Raw genomic sequence first — 20033 nt, 5'->3', positions numbered from 1 at the left:
TTGTTAAAAGGTTAATGTCCCACAAAAGCTAGGACGTTTTTCTTCACACAGAGAAACAGACAAGTGAAATAAGTTAGCAAGTAGTGTGGTAGACAGCAGGACTTTAGGGATATTCAAAACTAAACTTGATGTTATTTTGGAAGAATTTAATTGATATGATTGGCAAGCTGTTGGGCTGAATTGGTCTGTTCTTGTCTAGATAGTTTTAATTTATTAAAATGTTTTGATCAAGACTACAACACACTGTATTTACATACAGTATGGGCACTGTATCCAAAACCCAACCTCTTGTGCTTTATAAGGTAAGTGATATTATAAATATGTACAAATTGATAATCATTGCTTTCAGTCACCCAAGATCAGACATGTCCTATGTGTCCAACAGGATAGTTCCCGTGGTTCATTTCCTGTAGTGTTTTTTTTTTTTTTTTTTTAAAATAGCCAAGGTTGTTTTATTTACTGTATCTTAATTCTCTTGTGCACAGTTCTATTCATTTTATTGCTAAAATATTTAACTTTGAATTCTTCTACTGTAGTTAACAGCTTATTCCGAGTGGTACCAACTATTTCTAACATTTTTCTAAATTGTGATTAATTATTCATTAGCAGCCTTTCAGCAAAGTAATTCCACAACAGAGGAGAAGAGCAAAATACACAACTATACATTCACCTGCTCCTGGGAAAGTTGATCAGCTTCCCAGTTACTACACCTTAGATTTAGGGACTTGTTGAGAGAGAAGTTAAGAATATCTTCAGATAAGGTCTTCAAGCTTAATCCATTATGGATTAAAGATCGACTGCAAGAAAGTTAAAATATACATGTTAAAAAACAGTTCTCTGTTTAGTGCCTGAACTCAAACCTTCAACTGAAAATAGAAATGCTGAATGACAGCTTGATGTCTAAATACCATTAACAAAATTAATGTAAATAAAAATTAAGTTTTATTTGTCCATTTTTAACTTCACTGGAAATTTGATAGTAACTTCTGGGGTATTATAATGCTCAAAACCACAGTAAAAATATATGTCCAGGATTATGTCAAATTAAAAGAACACTACACCCCTTCTGCTACACATATAGTAGATTTTCCAAATATCTTAAAAATAATATAAAAAACAAAAGCAAATAGAGTAATTCCCATCTAGTTACACAAAACATCAACTGTACTTTGAAGAGTTGCATCAGAGGACTTCAGTGTAACTTTTAAATGCTATGCATAAATAATTTTAACATGAAGACAGAATGAACATATTATAAAAAAACTTTTAAATGATGTTATATAATTTTCTCTTGCCACATGTTTTTGGTACTTCACGGTATTTCAGAACTGCATTATATCACAGCATTATTTAATTATGCCGAGATGATTCTTCTGCTACCATGCCTACTATTTTATTCATGTCCAAGCCTTGTGTGTATGGTTGTCACTAATTGAGAGAAAGTACAGAACAGACAACTATCTACAGTTATACTTTACAGCTTAATACCAAGCAGTTTTGTAATCTTTTCAGCCTACTAGTTTTTCATTCATTTTCATACAAGTTTCTGCACCTCACATTCCTGATACAACCAAATCTTTAAAATATTTCTGAATTAAGCCAACAACATCCATATAACTTGTTATAATGGACAGCTGTGCACAACCTATATATAATACTGAAAACAATATAGTAAACATGATAAACATGAAGTAAACCACTTAAGAATTTAGTTGTTCCGTCAAGCATCATTCTTATATCCATGAGGAAGAATACTATGATAAACCATATGAAATACTAGCACTAAGGTTTAAAAACAGAATGGTGGTGACTTCTTCCTGATCAGAACAAACGCAAACTATTAATTCCCAAAAGACTTACTGCATTAGCTACTGGCTGTGCAACTGCTGTAAGCAAGTTTGAGTGTTTCAGCAAAGTAGCATAAAATGGTCTTAAGTAACAGGTTCCATTCAGAAGAAAAAAAAAAAAGACCTATTTACTCATTAAATTTAAATTCACTAAGGTAGTTAGTGTAAGTGGAGACATCCCACGATACAGTGCTCCTAGATTTGGTAGTTGTTGTCTAGTACACAATTAAAGAAATGCAATTCACCTCATTAGCAGCAATGACTTATGCATCAGCCATTTCAGATTTCTAACTTGTCAAGTTGGTGAATAGTGGGTGGTGGGGGTCACTTTCTGAGAGAGGTGAAAAGTTGAACAATTTGAGAAGACACCCCAGAAGATGGGAGTGTTGTCTAGTAAGAATATCCTCCACACACTACCCACAGGAAATGCATCATTTACATCCCCCACTGGGAAGAGACTAGTGCAGACTCAGGTAAATTGCTATTCAAAAAAACAACTGAAAATGCTGAAAAGTAAAAAAACTGAAAACTAACCTGTGCCTTATTGCCAGATACCGCAGGTCCACTGTGCACTTTACTACCATTCCATAGTCTTGCAGCAGCTTATCCCCATCTTCATAGCATCCAACTCCAACTTTTAGAACACCGGCGTCTTGCATGATAGCTAGGAGGGTCTGTGGTACTGTCTGGTCATTCCTGTTGAGTTTTGGCAGTCTAATGAGAACACAGAGGCCACTAAATGTGGCAATTTGAAGCAATGAAACCAGGCCTGGTTTTCCATTTACAGACACCTGAAAATGGAATCAACCAAAAGCCTTTTAAACGAGACAACATGCATGCGGAGGCCATTCAAATCTTACCAGAAAGCTTTAGGATTTAAACTTCAATTCCAAAAGGATTAGGCTTTGGAGGATGCTTATGATGTAAACTTCCAATGTGATTTGCTATACCGCACATTCATACATAAATGTCTAGATACTTTTTTTAAGCAACATGCAGTTAACCATGACAATAACTGCAATTCATAGAGGATGACCCCAAATGAAATGGAGGGAGGGGAGTGTCTACGGGATACGAGTTGTCATAAATTTTTGCATAAACTATCAATCATATGAGCTGCAAATCAAACCTTAAAAGTTACTGTAAGTTAGGAAAGGCCACTGTGGCAAAACTGTTCTGCCAGAGAGTACTACCCATTTCAAGCCAGTAGACAAAGCACAAGTAAATTTATCACAACACAAAACATCCTGTCACAGGACTTTCAGCATCTCTGGAAACAATCGAAAACAAAGTAAATGTATAACTCAGTGTAGGTAAGGTATATTGAAAGATACTTTACTCTCAAACTAGGCTTTTTAAAAAGTTAATAGGCCATTATACAGGTGCTGGTCATAAAATTAGAATATCATGACAAAGTTGATTTATTTCAGTAATTCCATTCAAAAAGTGAAACTTGTATATTAGATTCATTCATCACACACAGACTGATGTATTTCAAATGTTTATTTCTTTTAATGTTGATGATTATAACTGAGGGTAGGAACATAGATAGACCGGTAAATTGAGAGCTTTGCCTTATGGCTCAGCTCCTTTTTCACCACGACAGACCAATGCAGAGCCCGCATCACTGCGGACGCCGCACTGATTGGCCTGTCGATCTCACGCTCCATTCTTCCCTCACTCGTGAACAAGACCCCGAGATACTTGAACTCCTCCACTTGACAGGATCTCGCTTCCAACCCTGAGAGGGCACTCCACCCTTTTCCGGCTGAGGACCATGGTCTCGGATTTGGAGGTGCTGATTCCCATCCCAGCCGCTTCACACTCAGCTGCGAACCGATCCAGAGAGAGCTGAAGATCACGGCCTGATGAAGCAAACAGGACAACATCATATGCAAAAAGCAGTGACCCAATCCTGAGTCCACCAAACCGGACCCCCTCAACACCCTGGCTGCGCCTAGAAATTCTGTCCATAAAAGTTACCCTCACCTATGGTCATGAGCTATGGGTAGTGACCGAAAGAACGAGATCGCGAATACAAGCGGCTGAAATGAGTTTCCTCCGCAGGGTGTCTGGGCTCTCCCTTAAAGATAGGGTGAGAAACTCAGTCATCCGGGAGGGGCTCAGAGTAGAGCCGCTACTCCTCCGCATCGAGAGGAGTCAGATGAGGTGGCTCGGGCATCTGATCAGGATGCCTCCTGGATGCCTCCCTGGTGAGGTGTTCCGGGCACGTCCAACCGGGAGGAGGCCCCGGAGAAGACCCAGGACATGCTGGAGGGACTGTGTCTCCCAGCTGGCCTGGGAACGCCTTGGGATTCTCCCGGAAGAGCTAGAAGAAGTGGCTGGTAAGAGGGAAGTCTGGGTATCTCTGCTCAAGCTGCTGCCCCCGCGACCCGACCTCGGATAAGCAGAAGAGTGATGGATGGATGGATTATAACTGACAACTAATGAAAGTCCCAAATTCAGTATCTCGGAAAATTAGATTATCAATTAAGACCAATGCAAAAAAAGGATTTTTAGAAGTGTTGGTCAACTGAAAGGTATGAACATGAAAAGTATGAGCATGTACAGCACTCAATATTTAGTTGGGGCTCCTTTGGCCTGGATTACTGCAGCAATGCGGCGTGGCATGGAGTCGATCAGTCTGCGGCACTGCTCAGGTGTTATGAGAGCCCATGTTGCTCTGATAGTAGCCTTCAGCTCTTCTGAATTGTTGGGTCTGGCGTATTGCATCTTCCTCTTCACAATACCCCATAGATTTTCTATGGGGTATTGTAGCTTTGGCACTGTGTGCAGGTGCCAGGTCCTGTTGGAAAATGAAATCTGCATCTCCATAAAGTTCGTCAGCAGCAGGAAGCACGAAGTGCTCTAAAACTTCCTGGTAAACGGCTGCGTTGACCTTGGACCTCAGAAAACACAATGGACCAACACCAGCAGATGACATGGCACCCCAAACCATCACTGACTGTGGAATCTTTACACTGGACCTCACGCAACGTGGATTCTGTGCCTCACCTCTCTTCCTCCAGACTCTGGGACCTTGATTTCCAAAGGAAATGCAAAATTTACTTTCATCAGAGAACATAACTTTGGACCACTCAGCAGCAGTCCAGTCCTTTTTGTCTTTAGCCCAGGCGAGACGCTTCTGACGCTGTCTCTTGTTCAAGAGTGGCTTGACACAAGGAATGCGACAGCTGAAACCCATGTCTTGCATACGTCTGTGCGTGGTGGTTCTTGAAGCACTGACTCCAGCTGCAGTCCACTCTTTGTGAATCTCCCCCACATTTTTGAATGGGTTTTGTTTCACAATCCTCTCCAGGGTGCGGTTATCCCTATTGCTTGTACACTTTTTTCTACCACATCTTGTCCTTCCCTTCACCTCCCTATTAATGTGCTTGGACATAGAGCTCTGTGAACAGCCAGCCTCTTTAGCAATGACCTTTTGCGTCTTGCCCTCCTTGTGCAAGGTGTCAATGGTCGTCTTTTGGACAACTGTCAAGTCAGCAGTCTTCCCCATGATTGTGTAGCCTACAGAACTAGACTGAGAGACCATTTAAAGGCTTTTGCAGGTGTTTTGAGTTAATTAGCTGATTAGAGTATTGCACCAGGTGTCTTCAATATTGAACCTTTTCACAATATTGTAATTTTCCGAGATACTGAATTTGGGACTTTCATTAGTTGTCAGTTATAATCATCAACATTAAAAGAAATAAACATTTGAAATACATCAGTCTGTGTGTAATGAATGAATCTAATATACAAGTTTCACTTTTTGAATGGAATTACTGAAATAAATCAACTTTGTCATGATATTCTAATTTTATGGCCAGCACCTGTAACTTTAACTATAAGTACAATAAACACATGCGTGAATGATGTTTAGACATTGATAAGCAACAGATTTATCAATCAATCTATTCAGCTGCTGAAAAGGCACAGTTGAACGGTTTGAATGGCATGCCTTTCCTTACCCATTCACAGTCCATTCCCAAGACAGGATACACAGCCATATCCTTCTGTAAAGATGGCCACATCTCCTCCCACTCTTCTTTACAGGACACAAGCATCGGCTGCACTGTCAAAAGTTCAGCAGCCTGAGGAAGGGCAGGTAAATACAAATCCTCACTTTCCGTCTCCTCCTCAGATCTTTTAGATTCTCCATTCTCCTTCTGTGTCACTTTTCGTTTCTGATCTCTGACAGCTTTCCAGACAACTAAACAACCTAATGTCGTCCCAAGTAAAGTGGCCACTGCCATGAATAAGTGTGTCTGTTTTGACATTATAAAGGCTAATCTAATGTCACCACAGGAGAGCGTAGAAAAGTTCCACAAAATTAAAGTTCATATACTTGGCCTAGGAATGCTTCTTAGGCAAAGGCCCTTGTTAGAACTAACTCTCTGCACTTGGGTTTTTGTTGACCAAGTGACCTTCACAAAAATAAATTCAATTATTTCATCCTAATGCAAACCCATCAAAAAAAATAACCAATGAAAAATTTTGTCCACACTGTTACTTCTGTACACAATCACTTTTTTCACACAAAATGGATTCTCCATCTCCTCTTGATTTATCACTTCTTTGCCTGCAAACAAAATATTAAAAAAGTATATTAGAAAGAATCATATTTCAATGGCAACATATGTCTTTACATACATTATTAGGACAGATCAGTTAAAACAATGAACTAATATACTACTGAATTAAAAGAAATGGATATGTGGACTATACAATCTCTGAAATGGGTTACCTAATATGCCCTACAGTATCAGAAGGCTGAAAAACACCAAAGTCATCTTCAACAAAAGGCATCCAGCAACCACAACAAGCAAATGATTTAAAGTGGCTTTTCTGACACTGCTCAGCATAGCAGTTAATTTCAACAGCTATTTTGTCCACCAGACTATCATCGATAAATCACAAATACTCCAGGTAATCATGATCATCACACATCTTTAGACAGGGGTTATTTGTAAATGGGCAATGAGGTTGCACTGAATTGTCAGCAGTAGTATGAAGCTGACACCAAACACAAACATCACTCAAACATGGCAGGTTGGAATCTACTGACCAGGGGCCTCACGTATAAACGGTGCGTATGCACAAAAATGTTGCGTACACCCGTTTCTTCTCACACTGAGATGTATAAAACGTAAACTTGGCATAAAGCCACACACACTTTCACGGTAGCCCCCAATCTTGCATACACATGTTTTGACTCAGTTTTGCAAACTGGGGGCACCCAGCACCAAAACAGTGCTACTGTTTGTGTCATTTACCTTTCTTTTTCACATTCGCATCAATGTAGTGCTGGGCGGTATACCAGTTCATACCGAAAACTTTTTTATTTTTGTTATGATATGGATTTTTCTTATACCACAACACCGGTTTAAATTGCCTAAACGACGTTCGGAATGTGGCGCAGCAGGAAACTGTTCAAGTGGGGACCTTTTTCACTGCTACACCGCTAATCACAGAGGTGTTCCGCGGGTGCTCTTTTTCACTGCTACACTGCTAAACAGGTAGTGGTAGTGTAGGTATTGCGCGGTGAAAATGGACAGTGAACATTCCGAAAATGAAGCCAACGATAAAGTTGAGCATGATGACACAGAAGAACTTTTGCCGAAAAAAAAAAGGAGTCACGTCCATTGCCTGGAGATACTTTGGTTTTATAAGGTCAGATGTTGACCATTATGTTCAAATGTGTAAATACTGTTTCTATACTACTGGGTAATACTGCAAGCCAAGTTGTACTTGTTTTATTTGTTTTCAATACAGTGTAATGTACCTGGGTACTGTGTAATAGTGTGATGACATGTTGACTTTACTCTCCACTTTATTCTTGCCGTTTACAGTGCATCCGGAAAGTATTCACAGCGCATCACTTTTTCCACATTTTGTTATGTTACAGCCTTATTCCAAAATGGATTAAATTCATTTTTTTCCTCAGAATTCTACACACAACACCCCATAATGACAACGTGAAAAAAGTTTACTTGAGGTTTTTGCAAATTTATTAAAAATAAAAAAAACTGAGAAAGCACATGTACATAAGTATTCACAGCCTTTGCCGTGAAGCTCAAAATTGAGCTCAGGTGCATCCTGTTTCCCCTGATCATCCTTGAGATGTTTCTGCAGCTTAATTGGAGGCCACCTTTGGTAAATTCAGTTGATTGGACATGATTTGGAAAGGCACACACCTGTCTATATAAGGTCCCACAGTTGACAGTTCATGTCAGAGCACAAACCAAGCATGAAGTCAAAGGAATTGACTGTAGACCTCAGAGACAGGATTGTCTCGAGGCACAAATCTGGGGAAGGTTACAGAAAAATTTCTGCTGCTTTGAAGGTCCCAATGAGCATAGTGGCCTCCATCACTCGTAAGTGGAAGAAGTTCGAAACCACCAGGACTCTTCCTAGAGCTGGCCGGCCATCTAAACTGAGCGATTGGGGGAGAAGGGCCTTAGTCAGGGAGGTGACCAAGAACCCGATGGTCACTCTATCAGAGCTCCAGAGGTCCTCTGTGGAGAGAGAGGAGAACCTTCCAGAAGGACAACCATCTCTGCAGCAATCCACCAATCAGGCCTGTATGGTAGAATGGCCAGACAGAAGCCACTCCTTAGTAAAAGGCACATGGCAGCCCGCCTGGAGTTTGCCAAAAGGCACATGAAGGACTCTCAGACCATGAGAAAGAAAATTCTCTGGTCTGATGAGACAAAGATTGAACTCTTTGGTGTGAATGCCAGCCATCACGTTTGGAGGAAACCTGGCACCATCCCTACAGTGAAGCATGGTGGTGGCAGCATCATGCTGTGGGGATGTTTTTCAGCGGCAGGAACTGGGAGACTAGTCAGGATAAAGGGAAAGATGACTGCAGCAATGTACAGAGACATCCTGGATGAAAACCTGTTCCAGAGCGCTCTCGACCTCAGACTGGGGCGACGGTTCATCTTTCAGCAGGACAACGACCCTAAGCATACAGCCAAGATATCAAAGGAGTGGCTTCAGGACAACTCTGTGAATGTCCTTAAGTGGCCCAGCCAGAGCCCAGACTTGAATCCGATTGAACAACTCTGAAGAGATCTTAAAATGGCTGTGCACCGACGCTTCCCATCCAACCTGATGGAGCTTGAGAGGTGCTGCAAAGAGGAATGGGCGAAACTGGCCAAGGATAGGTGTGCCAAGCTTGTGGCATCATATTCAACAAGACGTGAGGCTGTAATTGCTGCCAAAGGTGCATCGACAAAGTGTTGAGCAAAGGCTGTGAATACTTATGTACATGTGATTTCTCAGTTTTTTTTATTTTTAATAAATTTACAAAAACCTCAAGTAAACTTTTTTCACGTTGTCATTATGGGGTGTTGTGCGTAGAATTCTGAGGAAAAAAATGAATTTAATCCATTTTGGAATAAGGCTGTAACATAACAAAATGTGGAAAAAGTGATGCGCTGTGAATACTTTCTGGATGCACTGTATGTCAAGATTAAAGTTGACTTGTTCACTTTATTCTCAATTTGTCATTCAAGTAGAACATCATAAACTAAACTTAATCGTAAAATGAATATTTACTAGATTTTCTCAAACCCCATCATAAGTTATATAGCACATTAAATGCTTTGTATTAAGTGTTTCCCCCGAGCCATGTTAAATCAGTACGTGCTTCTTAAACCGACTTCCTCTTGTACTGAGGAGGCGCTGCAGCGATCACCGCACAGAATACATTCACTTCATGATATTCCTGCTCTCAGAACATTTAGAATGCCAAGATAAATACTTGATATCATTTTCATGATGAAATACATTAAAGCAGGTATTAATCATGTGGGGGCACAGCGGCGTGGAGGTTGCACTGCTGCCTCGCAGCAAGGGTGTCTCGGGTGTACCCTGCCTTGAATTTGCATGTTTTTCTGGTGGGTTTACTCGGCGTGCTTCAGTTTCCTTTCAAAGTCATGTAGGATGTGGGGTTTTCTTACACTAGCAGGGTCAATATAGCATATGTTTTGCTCGTATTCACCCTGCGATGTGCTGGCGACACGTTCAGGATTTGCTCCTGCCTCGCACACAATGCTTGCTGGGATGGGCGCAACCCTGAATGGATGGCATAATTAAACATGTATAACGAAGATATTTTTAAAGTTCTGAACACTCCGTGGGCTAAGTTTATAACCAGTTTTAATTTCACAAAGACGTTTATCGTGTGGTGATTGGTTATGTGGAGAGAGAAAAAGGAAGGATAGGAACTGGGGTTTTGGTACATCAGACAGACAGTACGCGTGCAATAAAGAAAGCCCACTCAGAACAACATCCATTGAATTCTGTGTTCGTGTCTCCGACCACCAGATCACAAACCCAACATTTACACAATATTTAAATTAAACCTTTGCGATACCCATTCATACATCCAGTTTCTTGGAGCCTCGTCACACCTGCCATAAAGTTCTCTACACTGAACAGACACCTGGGGACCCCTTACTGCGAGGAAGCAGCACTACCACATCACTATCGTGCATGTTTAATACCTGCTTTAATGCATTTCATCATGAAAATGATATTAACTATTTATCTTGGCATTCTAAATTTTCAGAGAGCAGGAATATCATGAAGTGAATGGATTCTTTGCGGTGATTGCTGCCGGCGCCGGCTTTTAGATAGATAGATAGATACTTTATTAATCAGTGCAGAGGAAGTCAGTTTAAGAAGCATAGTGATTAACAACTGGGTCGAGGAACACAACACAAAGTATTTAATGTGCTGCATTAACTTATGATGGGGTTTGAGAAAATCTAGTAAATTAAACATTGATTTTAGAATGAAGTTTAGTTTACGACATTCTACTTTAATTATAAAATAAACTGAGAATAAAGTGGAAATGTCGACTTTAATCTCGACATAAGTGTCGTTTGTATAGTTTGTTTTTTTCTTCTTCACGGTGGCCCTAATACGATTCCGTAGGGCTATACCACAAATAGCAATATAAATGCAAGTTGCAGTTTTATTATTTATGTATATAGCTTAGCTTGAAGCAATGTCCATATTAATGCAGTTTGCCTAAATGATGGTTCAGTTGGTAAAGATGTCATCACCAAGTTGCACTTGTTTTATTTTAAATTTGGTGAATACTGTGTAATGCACCTGGGCTTGGAGTCTTGAAGTAATAGTGCAACTATCAGTAATAATACTATTATTTATTTTATTGTTATTATTTATTAGTTTAAATATTATGCAGTTTAATGATGGTAAAGTTGTTTAAAAAAGTCACTAACGTGTCAGTGGACAGAGATTGTTAACATTAACAAAGTGTGTTGGTTTACAAAACAAATTTACTATTTATTCCTTTTCTAAGACATGTTCAGTGCAATACAACTTTTGACAAGCACCTCTGGATATTTTACTAAGTCTAAATGCCTCTTTGGATGGTTGAAAATATATTGTCAAAATTATAGTTTAAGTTGTTTGCAAACTTTGTTCAATAAAAAGGTTCTATATTTTGACTGCATCTGTCATGCAATATGATTCCTTCTGTTCATTAGTGCCACCCCCTTGAAAACTATCACTTTATGGGGCCATGCAAACCTGTATTAATACTTGTGTGCACATTAAAAAAAAATTTTGTACAATGTGCAATCCTCATAATAGTGGAATAGGTTATTCTTAGCCAGTGTACTGCAGTAATTGCAGTGGAAAATGTGGTTAACATCCACTCATGCATGGGAAAAAAATTCCATCAAATACCGTGAAACCGGGATAAATTAGAAAAATACCGTGATATAGAATTTTGGTCATACTGCCCACCCCTACACATCAATGGCACAGGATTCATCAAATACACCGAAATTAATTGCATTTCGTTTACACATTTAATTCACTTGACTGTAATCATTCTATGACAATACAATGGTTCATGGATTGGCCAAACTATTCCAACTACCGTAGCTGCTTTAGAATAGTTAGAAGACGTTGCAAATGGAAAAATTAAAAGACAGTGCATATTTATAGATTATGATGACTGGCTTCTAAGTTGATTTCAATTTCCAAGAGCTATCCTCTTGGAGATGTGTGCTGAACTGGTGCCAGCTTTATAAAGGCAGACTTTGAGGAATTGTGTTCTACATGCTTCTTTGCAAGATATGTCCATTCTCTGGTTTTTAACCACAGGAGCTTTTCAATGTGAACTTGCTGACCGATCAGTTATTTCACAAACATCAAGTCGCTACATGCCAGCTGTATGGGATGGTATTATCCCTTTGCATCAAGAGATACAAGATTGCCTTACACTGTGGTTGAACTGCAAAACATCAAAGCACAATTTGCAGCTATGTCTAGTTTTCAGAATGTAATCGAAGCGGTCAGCTGCAGGCACATTACTTTTCCAACAGCGCTGGACAAGTTACATCAGTCAGATATGAATCATCAAAAGAATGAGCTGGCATTACATCTTACATAGCTGGAGAAATATATATATATATATATATATATATATATATATATATAAAAAAAAAAACGGCTGCTCCGTACAGTCTTTTTCCAACTAGTGCGGCAAAAGGCAAGCAGTTCTTTTAAAGATAGTGAGTCACCTCAAATAGACATGTAAAGAGAAGAGAATCGATCCGTTGTGTGGCTCAGCACCGATGCCACGCTATAAAGGTGCCTTCAGAGAATGAATTTGCTTATGTAAATAGAATGAATTTGCTTATGTAAATAGAATGAATTTCCACTCTATTAATGTGCTGCTCTATAGTCCACAGAAAGTGAGTCGCATTATGCTGGCATGGAGCGTCATGCTTGCCCGTACCTGAAGTCCCAATCCAGGTGGTTCGCTGTATGATGGGTGCAGCAACAATCAGTGCATGCCTCCAACCTTCCACATGACAGTACTTTTGCTAACAAATGATTTAAAAAAAAATCTCATTTAAGGTCAGATTCTAGTGACATGCAACCTTTTTAAATTCAAATCAAATTATTAGGTTTTGGATATTCATTTTTCTGCCTTAATTCCACAGGAAATCCTAATGACAGTAGGACTTCCTAAAAACACCTTGGCCAATGACACCAAGCAAAATTTAGACGGTGATGTACATACTAACTAGTGAAACCCACTGGTCTGGATTGTAAAAATCATACAGTGCAGTTGCGTCAACAAAGAATTATCCAGGGCAGTGGAGGTGATGGACAATGTATTGCTTCTAAAGCAATCTGTGGTGCTGTGATTACTACTGACTGATGTGAGCTGTGCTCATCCCCAGTAGCTGCCAAGTTAATTTAATGCTAATAAATGTTTGCACACCGACTTTCACTTCAGTGTATAGACTGGTATATTGCATTAACTCATAAAGAGCTCCCCTAGATGAATACAGTACATATTATTAAGCATGATGCAAGATGCATTATTAACAATGCACACCAAGCAATACTAAGCTAGTACATGGAATGTACATTGTATCTAACCAAAACAAAGGTACCACACATACCTATGTACCTAGCACAACTCTTGCATAATGCAATAGACTTTTCTTGCCTTGGTCTCACAGGCAACATTTGAGTTTGGCTCAAACACTCTCTCTACAACCCAAACAAATTTATGTACTATCTGCCTGAAGTGGACGTGCTGGACAGACTTGCTTACCTAACCAGTAAAACTGTTAAGTAAAGGAATAGGCAACAATATTACATTCCAAATTCAGTATTTTCTATGCGATGTTTTCAGTGAATGGCAAAGACAGTAGTATAAGCTCTGATGTGAATAATTTTTACAATATTTCCTTGCGGTCCGCCACACAACATTCATTTTAACATGATTTCAAGTAGACTTTAAAAGAATGTGCGGTAAAGAAGATGGGTTTAGCATGAGTTCTACAAGTATGCTTCGTAATTCTGAAAATAATTTTACTATGCTCTATCCCAATAAATGGTAGAGCACTGATAACACTAGAATCCCTGAAGCCTGTGAAAAAACTCAATCTCAGGCCCCTTTAAAATTCCCTCGCACCACTCCATTACAGTCTTGCTGCTTGTGCTGATCGACACATGTGCAAAAACAAGCAACCTGCTATCCCATCCCCCACCACCGCAGCTCATCTCGGACACAAAGTTTTCCCAGCTCAAGTCTGTTTATCTGGGTGTGAGGTGCCTGGAGTTGTACAGGTAAATAATATTATTTGGAACACATGCATATCGTGTGTGTTCCATATCTACAAAGATCTATGTAAATGTAGGATGGCAGGAAATGCGAAGCTAGAAATGTTGAACATATAGCTAAAACACAAACTTTTTTCATGTTATAGTACTAATGACAAAATTTTCACATTAAGTGTATAATGTGTGAAGACCGAAGTCCAAATATCAAACACTTTCACAAAAGGTACACGTACAACAAGTGCACTTTTATTCAAGAATATAGACAAAGAAACAGAAATCTGGTTAGGGTACGACACTGACACGACCACTTGGGTGGTACAGCAGTAAGAACTGCCGACTCATAATCAAGAGGTTGCAGTTAGAGTTAGATTCCGGGCCCTTCCTAGATTTATCGCTTTGAGTAGTGAACCGCTCTTATTATTACTATTTTAGATTAAAAACATTCATTTGATTTGAGTCTGTAACAGCCAGTGCAAATTTATGGTACTTTTAAAAGGTTAGCGTTTTTTTCTTTTTTCCTCTTGGTCACTTTCACGCTCCCCCAAATCTGACACTGCTGTTTTCAAATAAAGTCGTGCTAGAACAGAGGTGAACACAGATGAGGGTTCTACATCGGAGAAAGAGAACAGAAGCCTTCCCCGCAAGAAACGTCCACTCACACACAACGCAGCTGCACCAGGCGTAAAAGCAAAAGATGGCACCATTTGGATGAAGCGACAGGTTGGGCATCATCCTGCCAGTCAATCTGCCACACGCATGTCAGTCAACGAAACAGCAGGGCCTACAGAGCTCACCAAGGTATCATGCAAAGCTCTGTTTTGTCATGGTCTTGATATAAAAAACATTTATATGTTACTTATATAAAAGCCAGATCAAATGTTATTTACCTTGATTTATTTACTTATCTTCTTGCAGTGTAAAGTCACAAGTAGACTGCACAGCTTCCTGTGTTTGATCAACACAGGTATGCTGACAAAGTACGTGTGCACTGCTACTTCAGTACATGAATGACTTTAGCTGCAGGTGGAAGCTCCTGTCACACTTTACACAACTGTTGTTATGGTTCTGCCTTTGTCCAGAAACGGCTCCATAAGCTTTATGACCTCAGTCTCAGAAAATCTCTGCTGTGGGATGACTGGGATCTTTTTCTAAATAAGGAGTGGCATTGCACATGTACTTTTTAGCGTGATGAGAGAAGTCTCAAAAATCAACCAGAATGTTCAAGCAAATTCTAGAAAAAAAAAATAAAAAAACCTGATCTAAATCCGTTAAGTTGTTCTCTTGTGAAATTAGACAGTCATACAGAAGTTGGATTTTACCTCTCTATTATATAGAAAAAAATCTTTTGATGCAACAAGACTTTTTAGGAGACGAGACGTGACTTGCTGGAAAAGATTTTTTCCAAGTCCTGCAAAATGAGAATATTGCCATGATATTTTTAAAAGTCATGCCCTCCTAGCAACCATTTTCAAACAAGACCACGGTCCTCTCAGTCATGTGAATGCTTTTGTCAGACATACTTCCTGCGCTCTCAGCTCTTATAAATTTTCAAGTTTTCCTCACTTTAAGTTCCCCAATTAAAGAAGACATGTCCAAACCTTATTGAAGAAATTCATCATGAAGGGTTATCAACAGAAGAAAATGAGTACACGGGCAATCCTAGCCACCTAGAAACAAGGAAGTCAAACGAATTTATGCCAAAAATGACAATCAGTTACACGGCAAACTGGTTAAATGCGTATCAATAGACTATGCCGAAACAGTTGGTGGCGATTGTGCGGAAGATGAAAACAACAACTTACAATATCACAAAGAATATCTACAACCGTTAATACTGTCCAGTCTTCCACCACACGAATTACTGTAGAAAGAAGGATATATCCAAGAAAGGTAATGTAGTACATTTCCCACAGATATCATTAGACAACAAAGGAGATCTTGAAATGCCCATTCGTATTAAAACGTTAACAGTTTCCCTTTAGAATAACTTTTGCCAAGACAATAAACAAATCTCAGGGCCAAACATTTGAAAAAGTCTTTTTATTTAATAGAAAGCAAGAAATAAAATGCAATCACTGGCAGTTATATGTCATGTGGATGCAAATGTAAGTCACATGAAAATTAAAATCTGTTTAAAATGTACATCTACATCCCCATACGCAAGTGGCAGAACCGCAAAGAGGTTAGTGCATAGCACTGGCCAGGGGGCAAAGCCCCCTAGTGTGTGTGTGTGTGTGTGTGTGTGTATGTGTATATACATATACACACACGAGAGAGTTCTTTAACAAGATCTCTCATTTTAAACATGCAACTCAACCTCTGCTACACTGCTGTTCACAAGGTATCGATAAATTTCGATTTCTTTCTAAAATCATTGAAAAACATTTTTTCCCACTCTCAACTGCAGCCCTTTCTAGCTCAAGAATGGATTTTTGATGTGAAATGGTCTGAATCCAGACAGAAACATAACACTGAATCTGCCTTACTAAGCCTGACAAATGGATCTGTTGTGAGCAGTCGATTCTGAGAACTGTGTTATGTTAATTCTTCTAGATTGGATCACTGTCTTCGGTACAGTTGATCATGACATTTTTATTGATCAACACAAGACTGGAATTTGGGGCACTGCCCCTTGGGTGGTTTGCAGATTAAATTAAGAGCAGGACTTTTCATGTGGGGCGGCACAGTGGTGCAGTGGTAGCGCTGCCGCCTCGCAGTAAGGAAAACCTGGGTTTACTTCCTGGGTGGAGTTTACATGTTCTCCCCATGTCTGCATGGGTTTCCTCCGGTTTCCTCCCACAGTCCAAAGACATGCAGGTTAGGTGCATTGGCAATCCTAAATTGTCCCTAGTGTGTGCTTGTTGTGTTGGCGTGTGTTCTGCGGTGGGCTGGCACCCTGCCCAGGGTTTGTTCCTGCCTTGTGCCCGCTTGTTGGCGGGGATTGGCTCCAGCAGACCCCCATGACCCTGTGTTAAATACAGCGGATTGGACAATGACGGACTGACTGACTTTCATGTCAACTTTGGTAATTCATCATCTCCCACAGCCCGTGACAGGGTAAGGCATGGGTCTGTTCTGGGAGCAGTTTTTTTTTTTGGTATATGGTGCCACTTTGTACTATTCTTAAGTATAACATGCCTTACCACTGTTACAATGATATCCAAATCCAAGGACACTCTTACTACTCTCTCTGGCTGCATTGAGGTTATCAAATTTTGGATGGCATCAAACTTTTTCTAACTAAACTAATCCAAAACAGATTCTTTTTGGCCTTTCATCCTCTATTAATACAGTAGTATCAACATCAATCTTGGTCCAGTGACCACACACATCTGGTCTTTGGATGGACACCTTAGTATTATATTGGACTCAGAGTTCCAACTTTATAAACAAATACAGCTTAGGGTCATCAGTAAAGTCTAATTATTCCCATAGTTATCTGCAAAAACTTATTCATGCTTTTGTTTCATCCTGTTTACGACTAGTACTAGTGTCTGCCACTCATCTCTGTCCCAGCTACTACTAATTTAAAATGCTGCAGCCAAAGTCCACAACTTCCAATTAAAAAAAAAAAAAACAACTACCCAGGTAGCTTCTTTTTTTTTTTTTGGCTTCCGCAGAAATCCAGGGTGGATGTAAACATTTTATTGTTTGCATTCAAAGCCTTACGTGGGTCTGCTCCCACCAATCTTGAAGGCTCCTTCGGTCGGTACTGAACCACCCGGCACCTCAGATCCTCTAACTGCTACTGTCCGTTTCACTCACACACACACACGCTTGAAGTGGAGGGGTGACTGTGCCGTTGGAGGAGTGGGTCCTCAGCTTTGGACGAGACTGCCCCTCTTAAGAAGATTAACTCCCACAACGGATTATTTTAAATTACAATTAGAAATGTATTTTTATTCAGTTGCTGTTAGGTTTCTCGTCCAACGTAACTATGCAGTTTTATTTTGTAATTGTATACATATTTTTATGGCTATTAACTGTCAGGCATTTCTCTTAGGTAGAGTATTATTATTATTATATTAAAACAACTAAAAGTTAACCAATGTGCTATATAAATACATTTGACTGGACTTACAAGTGTATGCGAGGCTTGGCGTTTGTAACGCTGACCACTGATAACATACAAGGCATGGGTGCTTAGCATGAAAGAACACAAAGGAGAGATGCACTACTAACAGAAAAGAATCGTACCACCAATTGAAATTAATCGACAAAGGCAGCCTTGCCAAATCTGAACCACAGCAAATAAATTAACGGTCACGTTGGTGACCCAACCTAACCGGCATCAACGGCTGCAAAGCGGAGGCTCTCACCGCACAGGACAATTGTCCGCTTCAGAAAACTCTTTTAAAAAACGTGTGCAATGAAACCAACACGTCATTTCGATGGGGCTGAAAATCAATGTTAATGTAATAAAAATGAACACTGACGAGGAAAGAGCCCACGCAAAGAGGGACAGTGCCGGGGTCACCCTGATATTGAGAACACGACGTAAACAGACACCCTCTTGGAAGCACACCTGTTCACTAACTAACACGCAGGAAAGCATATGTTAACATTATCTATTCAACAAAATACCAGTGTCTTTAGTAGCTAGTTTTTACTGTTTTGCAATCTGATGCTACAATCAACAACAAAGTATTAATTAATATGCTGAAGTTTAAAACAGGCCTCACAAAACTACACACAACAGATTACAGTTTACCTTCGCCGAAAACATATCATACGCAAACAATGCACAGCACAGAACCAGTCACTCATTCCTTCATTCATTTAATGAACACACCCGTAACATTTGTTTCCAGCTGGAGCGCCGAGTGACCCACCTTTCACTGCACGCGAATACTTCTGTTGAGGAAAACGGCGTGCGCTGCTTCCGCTTTTTTCATCTGGTCGGGTCCACGTGACCCGGCTCGCACTCATCTACGCATGCGTGCCTGTATTTCTCCGCTCTACTTGAACCGGAGAAATGTCGCCATCCCCGTTTAATTAAAACTGTGAACACAGCGGCATCCCTAAATTAAGGGACTAATTGCATTTTCACTCCAGTTTTTATAAGATATTTAAGAATAATGATATCTTCATCAGCGTTTTGTTTTTTTTGCTGGATACCGCAGTGTATGTTTAAATTGTTCTACCAATACAGTACAGTAGTTGGATGGCAGGCAGAAAACATATGGAAATCAATGAAAAGGAAGGTACATTAAGCAATTATAAAATTTGGGGATGGTTCTGTTTCCAAAAACGTATGGGAAAAGGCAAAAGAGGGATTAAAACATAACATTATATTATGCAAACACAATGTACTACTTGTATATAGCAAGTTTTGCAAAATCTTAGAAGAGAAAAAAAGGAAATTGGGAGAATATGGAAAGAAATGTGGGGATTAGGAAATACAGCTAGGCATTTATGCCAAATTCAGAGTTCAATTTAAAGGAATCTGTTGACACAGGATGACACAGGAGGAACGATATTATCAGCAGATGGAGAACAGGTCACTTTGGGTTAAGTGGTAATATAAAATTAATAAGGGAAAGTAAAAGATGAGAACTGCAAGGAGTGTTTAACCCCCGAATCTGCCTCACATGTTTTACTGCAATGTAAAGAAGTATGAAACAGAGACAGTCTGACTGGAAAGACAGTTAATGTCGTTAGGCATACATGATCTGTTTAAAAATATATTAGGAAGTTCTGAAAAAAAAGGAGAAATATATGGTAAAGTGTTACAATTTTGAAAATGGTTTAGAACTTTATAAAATGTTATAAGGATATTACTGTGCCACCTCCGCTACAGAAGATGTTGTAATGCACCACAGAGTACAAAAAGCACCTAAAACAAAGAAGAAAAAGAACCTTTGTTAAAAATGTGTGGAAGAAAAGAGCCCAATGCACATTATAAGCAATGCCGTATAGGGGATGCATGCGCCTCAAATTGCATTTGCTGAAACTGATATTTGGAGACCCTTGCATTATTATTCCATTATTCTGTTGTTTGCTTCTGAAGTTTAAATGGTGATCCCAAACAAAGTACACTTAGAATCTCTTTTT

The 20033-nt window shown here is 39.6% G+C and overlaps 1 protein-coding gene across 3 annotated transcripts in view; it reads right to left on the bottom strand.

Annotated features, from left to right (window-relative positions):
* The window catches only part of exd2 (exonuclease 3'-5' domain containing 2), a 58961-nt gene extending 40063 nt beyond the window's left edge, over positions 1-18898 (bottom strand). For 2 of the 3 annotated variants that reach the window (XM_028821445.2, XM_028821448.2), the window contains exons 1-4: positions 18812-18898; positions 5819-6429; positions 2382-2638; positions 671-797 (exon numbers count right to left, since the gene is read on the bottom strand). In XM_028821445.2, coding sequence (XP_028677278.1) covers positions 671-797; positions 2382-2638; positions 5819-6127 — 693 coding nt within the window. In that variant the 5' untranslated portion in view covers positions 6128-6429; positions 18812-18898. Of the gene's footprint in view, positions 1-670; positions 798-2381; positions 2639-5818; positions 6430-18771 lie in introns of all 3 variants that reach the window. The other variant, XM_028821447.2, reaches the window with a different exon arrangement.
* Positions 18899-20033: the final 1135 nt, after the last annotated feature.

This window comes from Erpetoichthys calabaricus, chromosome 16 (genome assembly GCF_900747795.2).
Source record: "Erpetoichthys calabaricus chromosome 16, fErpCal1.3, whole genome shotgun sequence".
NCBI classification, from domain to species: Eukaryota; Metazoa; Chordata; class Cladistia; order Polypteriformes; family Polypteridae; genus Erpetoichthys; species Erpetoichthys calabaricus.
Note: the sequence above shows the minus strand (reverse complement) of the source record. Positions and strands in the feature narration are given on the sequence as shown.